This window comes from Phaethon aethereus, assembly GCF_964289735.1.
Source record: "Phaethon aethereus genome assembly, chromosome: 2".
Classification (NCBI taxonomy): Eukaryota; Metazoa; Chordata; class Aves; order Phaethontiformes; family Phaethontidae; genus Phaethon; species Phaethon aethereus.
Genome location: NC_138582.1, coordinates 24561167 through 24579522, shown reverse-complemented (window position 1 = coordinate 24579522; position 18356 = coordinate 24561167). Strand labels below are relative to the sequence as shown.

The following is an 18356-nucleotide window of genomic DNA, read 5'->3' as shown; positions in this document are numbered from 1 at the left end:
AGATGAAGCTACTGGCCTAATCGGAATACATGACTTGCAGGAGGAAGTGAGGCAGCAGGGCCTATTTGGGCTTGCACTGGCAGGTTGCTTTTAAATTCAGCTGCATGTCTGGGCTCCAACTTGTAACAGAGTAACATCCTTGGGTTCAATTCCACCCTTTCTCCTTTCTGTTGGTTCTTTAAGGTAATGTAGCATGACTGCGGCTTTTGTGTTTTCTGTGGCCTATATAGTACTTTATCTTGAAATTAAATCAGCCTGTGAGTTTTCCAATTTAATTGTGAATATTAGACTGTACATGTGTGATTTAATAATGCATTATTTGGACACAAATTTAAGGAAAACACATTTTTCAAAATCAGTAGGTATCCACTAAGTTTCCTCAACTCAAGCCCTGGAAGAAAGGATGGATCACGTCCCTAGCCTTAAATATTAGTAAATTCAGGGTTGCTTTCCATTGGGAACATTCAGATGACTAAGTGCCTTCTAGCTCCGTAGGAAGACTCCCATTCTGTTGATTGAAGGTTAGGCTTTTAAACACAGGGGAGACTGTCAACATGTGTTAATGTGATAGACGTAAGTGTTTTTGAGATTTAGGAGGCAAGCATCTTCATAGATTACTCTGTGTTTTAAAGTACAACTGGAAACAAATACGAAGTCAGTTCATTTATTGAATAAATCTGATCTGTTCTGTGAACCTAATAGCAGTAAATAGACTAAACATCTTATATGTCTTCTCTATACATCTAGTCATGTAGTTGTGCTCAGTCCAGTAGTCCATGTAGGCCAGTCATGTAGTCATTTTTTTTCACATTCTAGTTAGTAAGCCTCATGCATTCCAACCAAACATATAATTTAGAAATTGGAAGAAAACCAACAAAATATTTTTTGTTTTCTTTAGCTATGAAGAGTTGATTTCTCAGCTTTGAACAGAACAGTCTAAATAAAGATTGTAGTCTCTCTTCCTCTGCTATGTATCTAAAAGCAAAAGTAAATAGAATTGTTTTCGTACAATAGAAACAAAAAATTGCTTACATCCTAGAGACTATAAAAACTAGTATTCAGGCACTATAAAAACTAAAAATCAGGTATGTACTTGACAAAGTGCCTGATATGTTGACGTGTTTATAGAACTTATCATCTCAACTGATAAATATGGTTTAAAGATAAATAAAATAAATATATTTTTAAAAGCCACTTTTAATTAATAAAAAACAACTGAATTGTATGGTACTTGATCTATTACAATAACTTTTAAAAATACTGTAGCAAAGAGTTCTGAAATTTACTAAATATTTATTCATAAAAAGGAAAATGCATTTAGACAAATAAAGTCTGTTACCTTTAAAATCATTATTTCTCAATCCATTATTTCTAAATTTGACAACACATCTCTCTCTAAAAGATGTACTTTGAACACACACAAGAAACCTCATAACAGACAAAGCTATGTTTTGTAAGTTGACTGTGGAAAAAGATGTTGCCTAGAGAGTGTTTTCTTTGTGCATTATTTATTACGCTTTAGAGATGAAGAGAATATTCATCTTCTGGATGAGACCTTTTGCCTGGTTGAGGACATATATATTTCTTATTTTTGTATGTGGCCTGCTGTTTTGTGCACCTTGAGATTGCTGGTTTGGTATGCTGACACTTGGTATTGAAGTATCAAAGCACCTCTTTTTCCTTTGTGTTAAATCCTTCATCTGACTTCCAGTTTTGCTGCCTATGTGGTGTTAAATTTACTTGATGCCACAGCAGTTGGCTACAGAGAATTATTTTGTGGTTTTTTTACAGTTGGTTTTCTACTTGATAGCACCAAATTGAGGTCATTGTCATTGAACATGACAGTATTGTGATTTGGAATCATTCTTAGATTGAATAGCATCTCCTTATATTATTCTGCTATCTTGTGACTTTGTTTTCTTTCACTAGATCATCCTTTTTAGGGAATGTTGTTAGGAGCTGAATAGATAGGAAAACTCTTTCTGCATCCTTGATGAATTATGTGCTGTGTTCCCAACTGGGCTTGACTATGTATCATGGTGTCTCTGAAGTAATGTGCTTTCTGCCCTCAAATAAATGGAGCTGACATCCTAATGAGTGATTTACAGCTTTCCAAAACAAGTAGGGGTTGATAACACTCTTTGAATTTCTCTTGTTGATTTTCTAAACAAGTTTTATGAAATTGACATCTTCACATAAAACTGGATTCTTTGTCTTTACATTTTTAATTTTTCTTGAATTATTCCATGTGGAATAATGAAACATTTATTTGATGTTACAGATAATTCTTCAACATATGTGTTAATGTTTCATGGCTTTTCTCAGGGAACAGTGAGTAAGGTCTTAGATTTGCGTTCTGAAGTTTCTGATTTGTTGAGAAGCAAAGTGTCTTGGGTAGGAGACAATTAGAGCTCTTTCCTACTCAAGTGATCAGTTGTGCTTGCTGTTGTATTTTTGTCATTCCTGGTATTGCTTTTCTGTTCTCCTTCACCACTGAGGTTCTGAGATAATTGAGATGTCTGTTGGTTAATGCTTACTGTATCCTCTATGCCATATATGATTTTGCACCTCTCCAAATCCTGTAGTAAAACAGAACTTTACTGTAATAGGAAGTTTCTTTGCCATTGTAGCCTTGAATAATTGACTGTGTCTGGTCTCCTTGTGGTTAGAAGCCTTAATGATGAGGTCTTGTATGAGGACGTTTGGCCAGCTTGTTGTCCAATGTAATAGTTATTCTGTATTCCTTGATACTCCTTCCAGTGTGCTTGTTCATTTGCTATTTTTTATTTTTAGAATTGTAAACTCTCTGAAGAAAGAGCTGTCATTTATAATTGATTTGTACAGTGTCTAGCACAATGGGGCCCAACCTACTGTGGCTTTTAGGCTCTATTGCAAGCTAGTGATATGAAAATTTAGATCATGTTAAAAGAAACACCATTGAAAATTAACTCTAGAATTGCATTTGTAGGGCATATCCTGAAGTTTAAAAAACCCTGAATTACAGTGTCAGTACAAATGTTGACTAGTACATCTTTATTCATTCTTTATGAACAAAGACTGCTCCTAAGAAGTCAGAGATCAGAGTTATTTGAGAAGTCTGTTCATTATATGTTCTGGCTCAGAACAATCCAGGTACAATCTCAATCAGCTAAACCAAGAACACATAGTACAAAACACGTATTTGCTGACCATGTGTGGCACAAAAGTAAAAAATTATTTAAAATTATTAAAAATTAATCTGTGCAGATTTGGACCATTCCAGTTGCCTTCATATGTAGCTAGCCCAGAGTGGATAAAAGAGTTGAAAATGTTTCCTGGCTTCATAATAGGTGAATTCATTGTGAACTGAAGTTAGATATGTTGCTTTTCATTCTGCCACCACTATTTTTGTGGCATGCTTCTGGACGAGAAATACTTTGTGTAGCCAGAAATTAATTTTAAATTAAAGATGATGTCATTCATTACAAAAAATATTTCAAAGATTCCTTTTGGAGTGTTCAGTAGCTTTGGTTTTATGACAGTCCTTCCATTTTCAGTTCATTATTTTAGTACTAACATGAATTAGAATTCTTTCTAGTTTGTATTTGTTGTCATTCTGCTCAAAATCCTATCCATACTTTTCAGTACCTTTCTTTAACTTTTCTTTGGAATTTATAATGTATCTAGACTTTTTTTTTTTTTTTTTACTTTCGTAAGTGCTGATTTTTTATGGCAAAGTCCAGAATACTGCTTTCATGAATACATTTCTCTGTAGGGAGCAATACAGGAATATTGTATATGTTATAAACACTGAAAATGAAAGACAGTGAGAATTAGATTAGAGAAATATATCTGTACAATTTTGTGCATGGTGTTTACTCAGTCCGGAAATACTTAGGCAATTAACATAACCTGACAGCTAACCAAGTTAATTATGAGTATTCTTATTTTCAGGGGGACTCCAAATGCTATAAATATTTCCTGTTTAATCCAGGATTGGTTGTGTGCACTTCATCTTCAGGAAATTTTCTCCTGTATTCAGGAAATGACGTTCGTGTTAATGACATTCACATTTGCATCACACATTATCTGCCTTTCTTGCTTTTTCTTTGTCTCTAGAAATTCTCTGTAGAATTTTTTCAAAAAACTTGTCCTATCACCTGTTTGTCTGTGACATTTAAAATTGTATCTTCCTTTTTTTTTTCAGTAGAAGGTATACAGAGTATTCTCTGTTTTGGTGGATGTAAAAGAAAAGTATTTTAGCATCTATCTTAAGGAAATTATTATTATTATAGTACTACTTTCTTCATTCATCTGCTCAGCTCGTCTTTTACACTCATCGTCCCTACTAAATAGACTTTAAATCTTTTTGGCATAGTTGGCACTGCAAAATTTGATGGATAGACTGACGGATGGATGTATAGAAGTCTCAAATATAAATAATTTACCTTAAGTTGTATAAAAATGTCTGTGTGGGTAGATTTATCCTATCATTGTTCCCACTGGACTATGAACTTATTATCAAACATGGTATTTCAAAACACAGACGACAGCTAGGAAGGATGCAGTTGGAGCTTTTTGTCCATTTGGCTCTAGCGAATCTGTTGTTTTTAAAAATCATATGCTTTCCCATCCTGTTCAGTTTGATTTCAGTAACATTTTGTGCATTAAAAAAATAATTTCTGTAATTTGAAACAACCTGGAGTTCATCCATATTCAGTCAACTTCAGAAGTTTAGTTTGAGTCAATTGGAAGTCTCTCTCCAACATATGAAGGCATGAAATAATTCCGCTGGACAGATGAGCACATCAAGTTAAGGCAAGGTGAAACCCCAGCATCTTAATTAATAGTACCAAAACAGAGAGCTGCCTTTGCGGGACTGGTAGTATCAAAAGGCAGGCTTTCTGCTGAAAACTGTATTTGAACACCGTGGTGGTAGTCTGTTAGGAATTCAGGTGAATAAGGAGTTTATATGTTAACATCTGATACCTTTATTGTATGATTTTTTCCTAATTAAATTAGTAATAAATAGTAGTGAAAGTTGAGCGGCCAGAACTCTCTATAAAACGCTTTTTGACATTATGTTTAAATGAAACCTTTTTTAAGAATGATTTGTACGCTTTTATCCCTCCTATTCTATGTTGTACTTGAGGAGAGTTTTGAAGTGTGCACCATTACTGGTTTGTTAGCTGTTAGCTGTGTGGTCTAATTTTAACATGCAAGCATTTTGATTTGGTCATGGAAAATCAAAGTATCAGTATTGTAATAGCCAGTATTTAAAGAGTTAATTTCAAGGTGAACTCTGTACCATTCTGACACTACAGAACAGGGGTTTACAGTGTCCCAGCAAGAGGACACTATGAGACTTCATAGTAATATCTTCTCAGTAAGAAGTGCAAGTTACCTGTCAATAGGATTTTTTTCTTGGAAGCGTCTTCCGGGGCAAACATATCTTGGAAACATTAGGATGCCCGAAGGATTTGGTACGATGTTCTTTGGCTGTGCACCCCTCTTTTGCCAGGACAATAGTTTCTTCTGATGATGCAAGCTCTTAACTCCGCTCATTAACTTCCTCGTAGAAATTGGCGTGCCAGTAAGAGGAGAGGCGGCTGCTGAGGAGGCTGAGATGGGGAACGCGCACAGAAAGTTTCATGGCAAAGGAGGTGGTAGTAAGGCGGAGGACGGGGAGACTCAGAAGCAGAAGGAAGCCCCTGAGAGCGCGTTAAAAAAAGGCACATCAGAGAAACAACCACAGAAGCATTTGTCAGACCATGAAGGTGAAATTAATGGCTATTTATACAGTGATCAAAAGTGTGAAAGCCCTGAAGTTGAGAAGATCTCCAGATCGCATGGAGCAGGGTCTCAGTCGGCTGATGGTGGTGGCAGTTCTACTTCACTTCCTCCTACTGCAGCAAAACTAAAAAGTGAAGGAAACGAGTTATTTAAGAGTGGACAGTTTGGAGAAGCTGTGCTCAAATACTCGGAAGCAATTGAGTATGTCGTCGGTCTGGGTGAGTGCGATACCATATACTTAAATCTAGGATTATTGTTTAGATTATTTAAAGGAACTACAAATGAACTGACCTAGCCTATCCCTGGATTTTTGGAGGAGTTACTGTGCGGTAAATACTTTGTCATTGTCAGTAGAGGATAATTCACGGGATACAAAATATAGGAAGATGAGTGAAATCATCTTTTGACTTGCTTGGGGTAGAGGTGTTTGCTTTATTGATGTGTTTGAATAATTACATATTCTAGGTTACGTGATAAAGGAAAGCTCCTTACAGCTTTGCATTGTCAGCAAACTGCATCACTGCAGTGCAACTTATAGTATGCAAGTCTTTAATTATTGAATGTCATTTTAGTAATGGTCTCTGATTTTAATTGTAACTTCTTTTAGGAGAACAAAGTCCAGAGGATTTAAGTATCTTGTACTCGAACAGAGCAGCGTGTTACCTCAAAGAAGGCAACTGCAGCGACTGCGTTCAGGATTGTAACAGGTAAATTGCAACCTCCCATGTAGATCAACAACATTCCTGATGATGATTAAACATTTTAACTGACATATTGTTATTGCAGTTTGACTTAGAACAATCTTCACTAAAGTCTGATTCCCTGTCTAAATGACACATACCTTTACCAGTATGTAAACAATCACGCGGAACCTAGAGAAGGAGTGAATTTTAACCTACTGTGTTACTGTGTGAGGGCAGTCGTTAGGCTTCTTGTGTACACAGAAATGCATATCAGGGTTAAAATGTTTAATATAAAAGCAGGCTTACTTCAGTGATGTTCTGTAGTAACTTATATGTAAAAGCTTTGTTAAGCCAGATACTTATCACAATGTTGGAAGTTGCTTTCAAGCATGTGTATGGTGTATATGTGTGTGTTCCCTGTGTTTGGTTTGTTGTTTTGATTTGTTTTTTTTAAATATATACTTGGCATAGTTATAAACAGTAATCACAGTTGTTCAGGGATTGAGCTAAAATCCTTTCTGCTTATTGTGGCTTTTAAGGATACAGGAGTTAGAGGGGATCAGACACCTCCAATAACTTCCAAACACAGCCTTCCACTAAGTTACTGCTGTATTTCTAGATGTCTTTTTTTATATTTTCATAGATAGGGTTAGTAAGTCTAAGGCTTAAGGTGCAAAAAATGATCCTGAGACAGTTAGAAAACATACTAATTAATCAGTTGGGCTTTTTACAGCACAAATGTTAAAAAACCAAAAAAACCCAACAAACTAAAAATAAAATATGCATGTAACTTTGTATTAATTAAATATTTTACTTGCTGTATATATTTTACCTGACAGAAAAGTTTTCTGGAAATGTCATCTGAAAAAATTGACTTGTTAACAATATTTTGTTAAAACAATGTGGGACCGTAGACAGCTGGCTGATAAAACAAGATGGCCTACTTAAAAGCCATCATGTTTTTCTATTCAGGAGGTTTGAAGTATGTAAGACTTAAACTGAAATCAGTAATACAGAGGTTCTCAGTTTTGTATTCTTACCAACTGGAAGCTTATTTTCTTACTACTTAATGATAGTGTCCTTAATGTTGTGCATATTTTCTGGATACACAAGGACCCATGATGCTTAGTGAGCACAACAGAGGTAGAAATAACTTGGAGACTGGGAAGCAGTCCTACAAAACTGCAAGCACACGTGAATTAGGCAATGTCAATTAAATCTTCTCTAGGCAACACAATATAAAGGATGATGTACAAACAGGTTACTTGATTTCAGAGTAAAAAATGGTGTGGTGCTTATATTCATGATATAGAAATAAGTATTGAACATTTATTAAGTATTAGCTATTTAGGGCGTAGAAGTGTATCAAAAACCTCTGTTGGGTCTCTCTTTGTCTCAAGACTGATTCGGAATGCCTTTGATTCTTGTTACAGAGAGTGAAATAGAGCTCCTATGCACTAATGTTAATTTATTTAGTACTCTATTGTCATTTGGTCTCTGGATGTATTGTCTTTGCATTCTACCCTGGAAATACAGTTTTCCATTCCCACTCATAGAATCATGGAATCTTTGGGTTGTAAGAACCTTTAAAGGTCATCTAGTCCAACCACCCTGCAATGAGCAGGGACATCTTCAACTAGAGCAGGTTGCTCAGAGCCCCGTCCAACCTGACCTGGGATGTTTCCAGGGATGGGGCATCTACCACCTCTCCGGGCAACGTGTTCCACTGTTTCACCACCCTCATTGTGAAAAATTTCTTCCTTATATCCAGTCTAAATCTGTCCTCTTTCAATTTAAAACCATTACCCCTTGTCCAGTTGCAACCTGCCCTGCTAAAAAGTCTGTCCCCATCTTTCTTAAAAGTCCCCTTTGAGTACTGGCAGGCTGCAATAAGGTCTCTCTGGAGCCTTCTCTTTTCCAGGCTGAATAACCCCAACTCCCTCAGCCTGTCCTCATAGGAGAGGTGTTCTATCCCTGCTATTCTTCAAGCAGTGTCGTCTTCCGCAAAATTTATTTATGGTTGTTTTTTTCTTCATTCTCTATGTTAGGAACCTGACATTGCGTTAATATTCCTCTAAGTTACAGAATGTCAAGGATTTTTGCAGAGGTTTTGTAGGGGCTATGATGTTTTGCGTTGTATTTTTTCAAATGCATTCAGCAACGTGAAGAGAAATGGAATTCTGGACATATTTATGAAATGGAAATTGGAAACGTTTATTCTAGAAATCATTGTTTCCCTAGCTTTAGGAGGAGTACTGGTGCAAAGCCAAGTTGCAGCAAAGAAAGACAACAACATCCTGGGTTTATAAACAGGAGCACCAGTGGATGGAGGGAAGTGATTATGCCCTTGCACTCAGCACTAGTTAGACAACATCTATGATAACTGTCAGTTTTCAGCTTCCCCACTGCAAGAAAGATAGTGATCAATTGGAGTGAGTTCAGTGAAGTGTCACTGAGGTGGTTTTGAACTCTGGAGTGCTTGCCTGGAGGGGAGAGGCCAAGGGAGCTGGGTTTGTTCAGCTTAGAGAAGAATGGCTTCCAGGGGTCCTAACAGCACCCTGAGAGTGCCTATGAGGAGGTTATCCAGAGGATGGATCCTGGCTCTTCCTCGCAGTGCATTGTGGGAGGACAAGAGACGACAGAAAATGGAACCACACGAAGTTTGAACTGTGTGTTAGGAGAAGCCTTTTCCCCATGAACAGTGGGGGGCATTGCAACAGGTTGCCTGGAGATGTTGTGCAGAGATTCCTTTGGAGGTTTTCAAAGCCCATCTGGATAAAGGCCTGAGCAACCTTGTCTGATCTCAGAACTGGTTCTACCTGTAGGAGAAGGTTGGACTAGGGACCTCTCAGCCTGAACTACTTTATAGAACCATAAAAACTTTGGGTTGGAAGGGACCCTTAATGGTCATCTAGTCCAACCCACCTGCAATGAGCAGGGTCATCTTCAACTAGATAGGTTGCTCAGAGCCCCATCCAACCTGACTGGGATGTTGCCAGGGATGAGGCATCTGCCACCTCTCTGGGCAACCTGTGCCAGTGTTTCACCTCCCTCATTGTGAAAAATTTCTCCCTTATATCTAGTCTAAATCTGCCCTCTTTTAGTTTAAAACCATTACCCCTTGTCCTATGGCTACAGATCCTGCTAAAAAGTCTGTCCCCATCTTTCTTATAAGACCCCTTTAATCTATGAAATCTAATTGGCTAGACTAATCTTAATTTCAGTATGTCAAAGTTTATCCCTTTTTCTCTTTAGCAAGAATCATTGATTTATAAGAGGTAGCCCTTAATAAATAAAGCCTTTGTGGACTGCTTCTTCATATTGCTGCAAAAGCGCATGGTGTTTGGAAGGTGTTCTGATTGCATAGTATTAGGAGTTGAGCTCAGCATGCCGGGCACACCATCAGAAGAGTAAACAGACAATATAGGCAAAAACTGGAAGACACGTATATATTCATGTCTTACTAAATTTTTTTTTTACGTGCATACTTCCACGTAGGGAAGAAGAACTGAAAATCATGTAGGCAAAAGCACTATGTACTTGAAATCCCTATAGATCTAGGCATGACTTAAGAAAAACAGCTGCCATTACATTAATCTTTTCTTGGTGATGAAAGTAATTTTCCAGATGGAAGATAGGGATTTGAGTAAGTTGTAGTAAAAGCACTAACAATTTCATAACTGGATGTCATTTACGGTGTTGCTATAAACCGCTTGGTCCCATTTTCTTTGGTTATGTTACTGTAAGGCCCATCTGAAATCACAGAGTTATTACGTATAGTTGAATATATATAGAATAGTTTTATTAATATTTTTTCAGGTATTCTGTTTTAATCCTGCATTTTTCTTCTGTTTTCTCCAGAGCTCTGGAGCTTCAGCCATTTTCCCTTAAGCCACTTCTACGACGAGCAATGGCAAATGAGTCTATGGAGCGGTATCGACAAGCATACATTGATTATAAAACAGTCCTACAAATAGACAGCAGCATCCAAGCAGCAAATGATAGTGCTAATAGGTAACTGCATTTACAAATTTTCTACTCATATCAGTCCAAATAGAAATACAGAATTCAATTTTGCATGTTTTACATGCTCCTTCTGTTCTGTATCCTGCAGAGGCATGGTCATCACAATGAGTGCCTTATAACTAGAGCACTGGCTGTTTCATTTAGTTGTTTTCCCATAGCTTCACAGATTTCCTCTGCCAACAGTAGGTTACCTTCCCTTTTTAAAATGTAATATTTTAAGGGCTTTTTTTATTGGTGCTTCAACTTGTTTTCTTCCCTAACTTGTATTTGATACCATGTAAAGTAATGTTTTAAGGTCCATACCTTTTCTCTGACATTTCTGTTTCCTTTTCATATTAGCAGTCTTCCTGTGGCAACTGGAGATTTATGTTAAGTGTGAATTCTTCAGTATGCTGCAGTTGTGCAAACAGTGAAGTAGCTTGATACAGTGGTTGGCTAAAAAGCTTAGAGGTGTAAAAAAATATACTTTAATGTTATTTTTAACTTAAGTGTTAATACCTCTAATTCTTGCTGCCAAGAGGCACTTCTCAATTTCTATAATTACATTTTAATAGTGTTAAAGTTAATGTGTATACACTATTGTAATTGTGTTCTCATTAACACATAGTGAGTACTTAAGTGCATGAGTGATAGGATTTTATATTCCCTTTTCTTTCCTCTTTTCTTTTAATGGGCAAAAAAAAAATTTATGAAAGCAGAACAGCCGTTAATCATTGAGCAGGAGCCCACAGGCATGCGACTTGTAACAATGGAATCTAGTACCTTTTTTTTCCTTTTAAGGCAAGGCCATGAGCACTTACGTTATTACTTAATGAAAAACTCCATAATATCTTTTAAATTCTGCTTATTTGACCAGAGGTGGCCAAAGGAGATCATGACACTTTATCATTTTAGGAGTCTTATTTTTGATAACACAAAAACTTTTACTGATCTCCCATATCTACACTGATAATAGAGCACTTGGACTGGTGAGATAACTGTTTGTCCTGGTATCTGTGACTTTTTTTTTTTAATCTTCTTGGCTTATTTTATCTGCAGATACTCTTTTCCTATTTCTCCTTGACTTGTAAATTGTGTAGTAATAAGCTTATTTCCTCTTTTTCCCTTAACACTCTTCCTTTTCTCCTGTCTAGGCCTTCCTTATGTTTTTAGCTTTCACTGCTCATTACTCTTTCCTCCCTGGCAGCCCATCACCTTAGTTCAGCTGCTGCTTCCTTCTTCTCTTCTGCTGGTAATTCATTTTTGCTTGCAAATTCTTTGTTTCTAAAGCATAGACCTCCTACATAATTGAACTTCTACTATAATTTATTTTTTAATGTTTTATCATTTATGAATTAAACAAATTGTTTATCAAAGTATTAATTTTAATTTCTGAAGTAACAGACCTTTAAAAAATTAATTTTAACAAAAATGATTGTTACTCTACTGCCTTTTAACTTGAAGGGACAACCCCAAAATGTAATTTAATGTTTTTTATATTAGGATTACCAGGTCTTAACAACCTGCTTTTATTGGAGGATTTCTTTGTTTTTAAGTTCCTGCAGGAACTTGCATGGTGATTCTGTAGGAAGGTGACAGGAAAAACTCATCATCCTACTTGTGTCTCACGGTGGGTTTGATAAATCGTGTTAGGGCTTGTCTTTCTGTACTTACCTAAATAAGCAGACTTTCCAAAAATCTTAGAATCAAATGGGTGTTCAGTGTGATATTTCTAATAATTTTCACATAAAAGACAAGTAGAATTTTTAATATAAAGCCTTTTTCCTGATAATACAAAGCCTTTAGCTGATCATTTTGCAATCAAAAGGAAATAATTAAGAACATAAGCGTGTATTTTTATGAAAAGTCAACTGAAAACAATTGTAAGCACTTATTTGAGTGTTTATCATGTTGATTTGATGATGCTGAATGGTGTCTCTTACTGGTTATGCTGAGGTGATTTTAGATAAATTGGAAAGACTTTCTTTTGATGGTGTGAGCCAAGTCACAGGAAAATACATTTTAAGCATGCTTTTGATTAGTGGCATCTTCCTAGTGTTGTGAACATACATGAATTTCCTACACTGTATATTTTAATTTCCTCTTGAGTGTTTCATTATTTGTTTTTCACTGTTAGAAATACAGAAGCTCTAATGTGAGGCTATATATTTATGCATTTCCATTTACTAAATTTAAGTTTCATTCCAGTTGTCTCAAGCCTTTTAATATCAGTTAGCAAACTGCATTAGATAGCTTGGGAGTTTTCATTACAAAGTCCCGTATGAGTATTGTACTGTGCAAATACATTTGTGAAAAACTCCAAAACTGCAAGATTGTTGGGTCAAGTTAGGGTGTTGGTGGTGGGGAATGAGTGCATTTGTCCCAGCTTTTTCATGAGATACCCGTGCTTTTTAAACTAACCATGGCACACAGGTATGCCTTTTTGCAAAAGACTGTTCTTAAATTATATTACAAGAAGTCGATTGATTGTCAAACGCTGCAGGATGCTTTCTGTTGATTTTGATGAATTAAATCAGGTTTTTTGTCCAACTTTTTAAGCCCATTATGATAAATGGAGAAAAATTAAACTGGAGGTCAATGGGACCATGGTTTGCTGGAGAATTATTCTGTTACTTTCTATGGGAAACACCTAAACATAATGAATTGACTTTTTACTATTTGTACAGTTTTGTTTTCTAATAAAATAACCTCAGTAAATCATAGGGCTTATTTATGATGGTGTGCCACATTTTTTTAACAACTGAATTCAAACCATCTGTAAAAAAACTAAAGTTTTAGTAAAATTAGAGCAAAATAGAACCTGGACAAGCTGCTTTGTTGATATGTCCTATAAAATACTGGATAGTAATGATACAAGTAGAGAGCCCCAGGAAGGGCATATGCAACTAACACACAGAAAAATACTCTTCTTCTTCACATAGAAAACAAGTAAAACAACTAGATAATACTACAAAATGTGATATTCTGTGTATGAAGAAACTTACTTTCAGTTAAAAAATCTGGTAAGAAACAGTATGTTTAATGCATCCTTTTTAGTGTATATCATTCTTTAAAATATTTTGATAATTTCTGTTTTACAATAAAGAAGTTTAGAACAGGTGCTGCTTCTTGTATTGGTTTTTCTATCAGACCCTAATGGGAAGAGAATTTGGTCCTGAGTGCTCTGACTGTGCTGCCATAGTATTATACTGAGGCTTGTATTTGTTTTGTTTTATAGCTGTTAAAGAAAACAAACTAAGCAAGAAAATTTGATTGGGTAATTTATGTTAGTTTTATTTCAATCTTTGTGTCACATTTGAGGTTCTTAATTTTTTTTTGGATGTGTATTCATGTAGTGTATTTTTTACACCTGTGTTAGGTGGAAATGGACCTAATAGCCAGTAGACGTGAAATTTGTAGATAGTATCGATGTGACTTGCTTTACTACTCAATTCAGAATTTTCCTTTGTTAAAGTAGATATTAGACTTATCACCAGCTGAACTTGGCTCTTAAGTGCATTTTGAGATTAGAAGATGTTTGTCTCACTATTATTCTCATAACTGATTCATATTTGTTTGTTTTTAAAAAAAAACACTGCAAAAATTGTAATGGAACCATGAAGTCTTGTATGGCTTTAACCATTATGTTTACTTAGGTCTTTCTCCAAAATGTATCACAGCAATGGGAAGCCCCCAGTTGAATGGATTTTGGATTGAACCTGTCATGTACGGAAATGGTTGACATATATACACACACATATGTGTTGGTTTAAGAAAGACTAAACAGTTTTAATGTATTTTCTTTGCTTTTTTAAATGGGGATAAAGAGTGATTGATTGACGAATCTCTGACTGTTCTCTAAAATGCACCTTAATACCTACTCTGTGACCTGCATTGATTATTTAGAGAATTGTTGTATAAGAGGTTTCATTTGACATTGACAAATTTAGGTACCACACTTCCTCTGAGGATATTGTACTCTACACTTGTTACAAATAACACCTATGAACAGCTGAGAAAAGTAAACAAATGCATCATTTTTCTCCTACTTATTTATGCATGTGGTAGGCAGCATTTAGAGCTTAGTTGCAAAATCAGTCATTTGCTTAAATATTTACAGATCATGTTGAAGTCAGTTTCTTGTCTTCTAAATGCTAGTATAAATACTTTAAAAAGGGCAAAAAGCCTAAACCTTAAATGAGTGTGATACCTTTGACTGCTGTGGCAATCTTTTTTTTAAATTAGTGTTAAGGATAATTGATCTGTTTTTCAAAAAATTGGGAGATTGCATTATTTAATTTGGGTGTGAGTCATGTTGGTGGGGCTTTTCTCTTTCAGAATAACAAAGACTTTAATAGATCAGGATGGTCCCAGCTGGAGGGAGAAACTGCCACCAATTCCAGTTGTCCCAGTTGCTGCTCAGCTACACAGGTGGGATGGAGGAAACTTTACTTCAGAGAATAAGCCAAGAACTACTACAGATACCAACAGAGAAGAACAGTTGCAGATGAATCGTATGTATAACTAATGGAAATATATTTACAAAAAAGAAAACAATTTTAATTGAAAAATGGAATATGATTTAATAATGTCAAAGAACCTGCTTTAGAAAATATTTATCAGAGATCTTTGTGAAAATCTAGGTTAGATGACGGTCACTTATGTGATTTGGTTCAATGTGTTTTATGGAGCCAAAGTTAACGGTTAATTTTTTTTTAAGCCAAATGATGTAGTTTGCAGCATGTGATTTCTGAAGTTATATAAAATAAAAGAAAACATAGCAGAAATTCTAATCTTCTAATCAGCAGTATATTGCATCTTATCACAAGTATCAGTGGTTTTCCTGACATCATACTACAGTTATAACAGTTTTACACCAAAAAAACACCACCCAAACAAACACCCAACCTCAGTAACATAATCAGCTGCATAATCTGTAGCTGTCATTTAATTGTTCATGAAAGCGTTACTTAGCTCTTCAGAGTAGAAAGGGAAGGTAGACTTTTGGGTGCCCAGCAGTTGGTGAAATGGGCTATAGAAGAACATTTCTGATTTTTTTTTTTTTTTTTTTTTAATGATGCATTCTAACTTTGACAGCAGCCATTTAGTAGTCACTTTTCAAAGATGTTAGTTCTGGACTTGTTTACACATAAGCTCTGAGTGCTTAACTGCTGTAGGACACTTTTTTCCCTCCATTTTTTCCCCTTCATTGCAGTTTCTGTTTTCCTCCTGCTGTAAATCAGGTGAAGGAAACTTTCTGATTCAGTTTTTATTGACATTAAACATTCTGTTTGCAAAGACCTTAACTGTATAATTTTTTGCTTTTACTTGACCCTTACTCGGTTCCCCTTTTGAGTTCATTTCAATATAAAGTAGTGCTGAAGATAATCTCCCCTTGATTAACCCAGGGAGGCTACAATGCATAACTGGCTTGCTGGCCAAATATGTAGCAGTGATAGGGTTATCTTCAGTAATGCTACAGAGAATTGTTTTTCATTTAAGAAACAGGAGGCATGTTGATGTATAATTTAAGCTCAATTAAATTGATAAAAATTTTACTCTATTTTTTAAAAGGTCCAGTGACAAGTATTTTCATTGCAGTTGTCAGTACATGTCTACTGATTCATCACTCTTAAGGATTGGGCAGCAACAGTTTAATTTCTGGGTTTTTTAAAATGAAGTAGAAAACTGATATCTTGCAGAATTATTGCTATTAAACGTAAATGCTTAGTTTGAAAAGTGCTTTTTGTTGTACTGGTTGTACTTCAGGCTTTTTCCGTTATTAAGGAATACAACTTGTTTGATTTTTTATTTCAATGTATAACTAACCTGTTTAAACCTTCGAAGTAGTAACTTTGGATCTATATAACCTTGTGTAACTTTGTTAAGACAGAGAATTTTAAGATCATCATATTGAAAAGTACACAGATAAGTGGCTCCTGAGAGCACCAGTGGTCATGTTTAGCCTGTTGTAAAAATTAATGAAACTGTCCATCACCATCTTCATCAAGTGTGCTCTGCAGCATTTTGATGCAAAACATGTCTCAATCTATTTCAGACTGGGCTTTGGTTAGGCTTTGTTTTTAGAAATATTGAATGAAGACTCTCTAACCTTTTCGTCACTGACGGCTGACTCTAAGGTTGTGGTTGCCTTCTTGGGCCTGTACTAAATCAGTGGGACCTGACCGGTGATCTAGTACACTCACTGTGTTCCGCTCGGTGCCGGAAGCGTGCCAGCAATAATGTTCAGGCAGTAGTTAAACCTCATTGTTGGCTGACACTATTTTGCAACAATTGTCTGTTGGGTTTTGTGTCTTACAACTGGAGTTATAGTTTAGTTGTATTTCTTGCATAAGTCTTTTCTGGTTTCATGTTGTTACTTAATTCTTTCCCCAAGTCCATGTATAGTTTTCTGGCATAGGATACTGCCGTGTTTTTATAAAAGAACTCACTGAGTTTAATTATTGATTAGAATTATCTGGTTATATACAGTGTTTAAAACCTGAAGCTTGGGAGGGGACTTATATTCTTTAGCAAGGTACAAAAAGTAGATTTTTCCATTACAATTTGCTTAGAACTCTGTTACTAATTAGTGTTTGCTCATGACAGAAACATGAAACTGCAGTCAGGATTTCCTCTGCAAACATAGTTAAAAACTGTAGTCTAACCCAGAAGCATATGCACAAATGATGTGGAGTTTAGAAGGAAAGACAACTGTGGAAGAAAACAATATTAATTAGTTAATATTGTTATATTATGTTATATATATATAATTATATTAATATAAAATAAGTTAGGTATTTTAAGGTTCCTTGAAGCATCTTTTATAAATACTTATTAACAGAATATGACTGATGTGATGATTTGTCTGTCATTGTCAGTTTAGCATAATAATTGTGATAGTTGCTTGTAGAAAGACTATTAGATCAAATTATGGCCACCTTGGTGTGGTGGAGATCTAGAAGGCCTTTAATCCTGCTGATTAAATCTCCACCATTGTAAATAAAACTGGTATCTCAGTGGAGATACATAGTCCCTCTCTACCACACAGAAGGGGTAGAGAGAAGAAAGTGAAAATGTAGAGCTGTCTGTTGCATTCCCATTATTTTCAGCAAAATAGTTACCCTCATGCATGGGGAAGTATGTGTCGTGCCAAATGTATGTATGGTAGTTTATGCCTCTCTTAGAGCAGCAGGAAGATCAGGGACAGAAATGGCAATGTGCAGACCAGTAGATACTCCAGATGCCAGGCATTTATTCTTAGTCTGGGTAGATTATTCCACTACCCTTAATGAACCGACCTTCTTATATAACACTGTGATCCTTTTGTAATGTAGGTGAGAAAGCTGAGGAGGAGTTCAAGACACTAAAAAATGAAGGGAATGATTTTGTAAAAAAGGGTAAATATGAAGAAGCTGTAAATAAATACAGCGAATGCATGAAGTTAAATACCAAGGAATGTACGATCTACACTAACAGGTAAAGATCCAAAGTCTAACCCCACTTTGTGGGATAACAATAGTTATATATTCTCAGTGCAAATAGAGATTTTGCATCACGTCAGTTACTGTTTTAAAAGAAGGGGTTTTTTTTCTACTTGATGAGTGTTTTTAATAACAAAATGGATTTTTTGTTAAACTGTTTTATTTTCCAAGGGGAGCAAGTATTAATGTTACTGATACATATCTTAAAATCTTCATATAAATAGAGTAAGCAATAGTAAAAGTTACAATTATCATAGAATTTTGCAGCATTTGTTGAGAATACTGGTATAATTTTAGTTTAAAACTAACTTGCAGTAGCAGTATCTCAAATATGAAAAGTAATAGTTCAGTGAAGATGTACATTTTGAGAAAATAAAGTAGGAACGTGGTCATACAACAGCATTATTTTAAA

The 18356-nt window shown here is 35.5% G+C and overlaps 1 protein-coding gene across 1 annotated transcript in view; it reads left to right on the top strand.

Moving 5' to 3' along the window:
- SPAG1 (sperm associated antigen 1) overlaps window positions 1–18356 on the top strand; it is a gene marked incomplete at its 5' end in the record, with an annotated part of 45190 nt that overhangs the window by 20122 nt on the left and 6712 nt on the right. Inside the window, 5 exons of the mRNA XM_082014751.1 lie at window positions 5559–5990; window positions 6380–6479; window positions 10317–10469; window positions 14799–14974; window positions 17798–17939. Coding sequence (XP_081870877.1) covers window positions 5559–5990; window positions 6380–6479; window positions 10317–10469; window positions 14799–14974; window positions 17798–17939 — 1003 coding nt within the window. The remainder of the gene's footprint in view (window positions 1–5558; window positions 5991–6379; window positions 6480–10316; window positions 10470–14798; window positions 14975–17797; window positions 17940–18356) is intronic.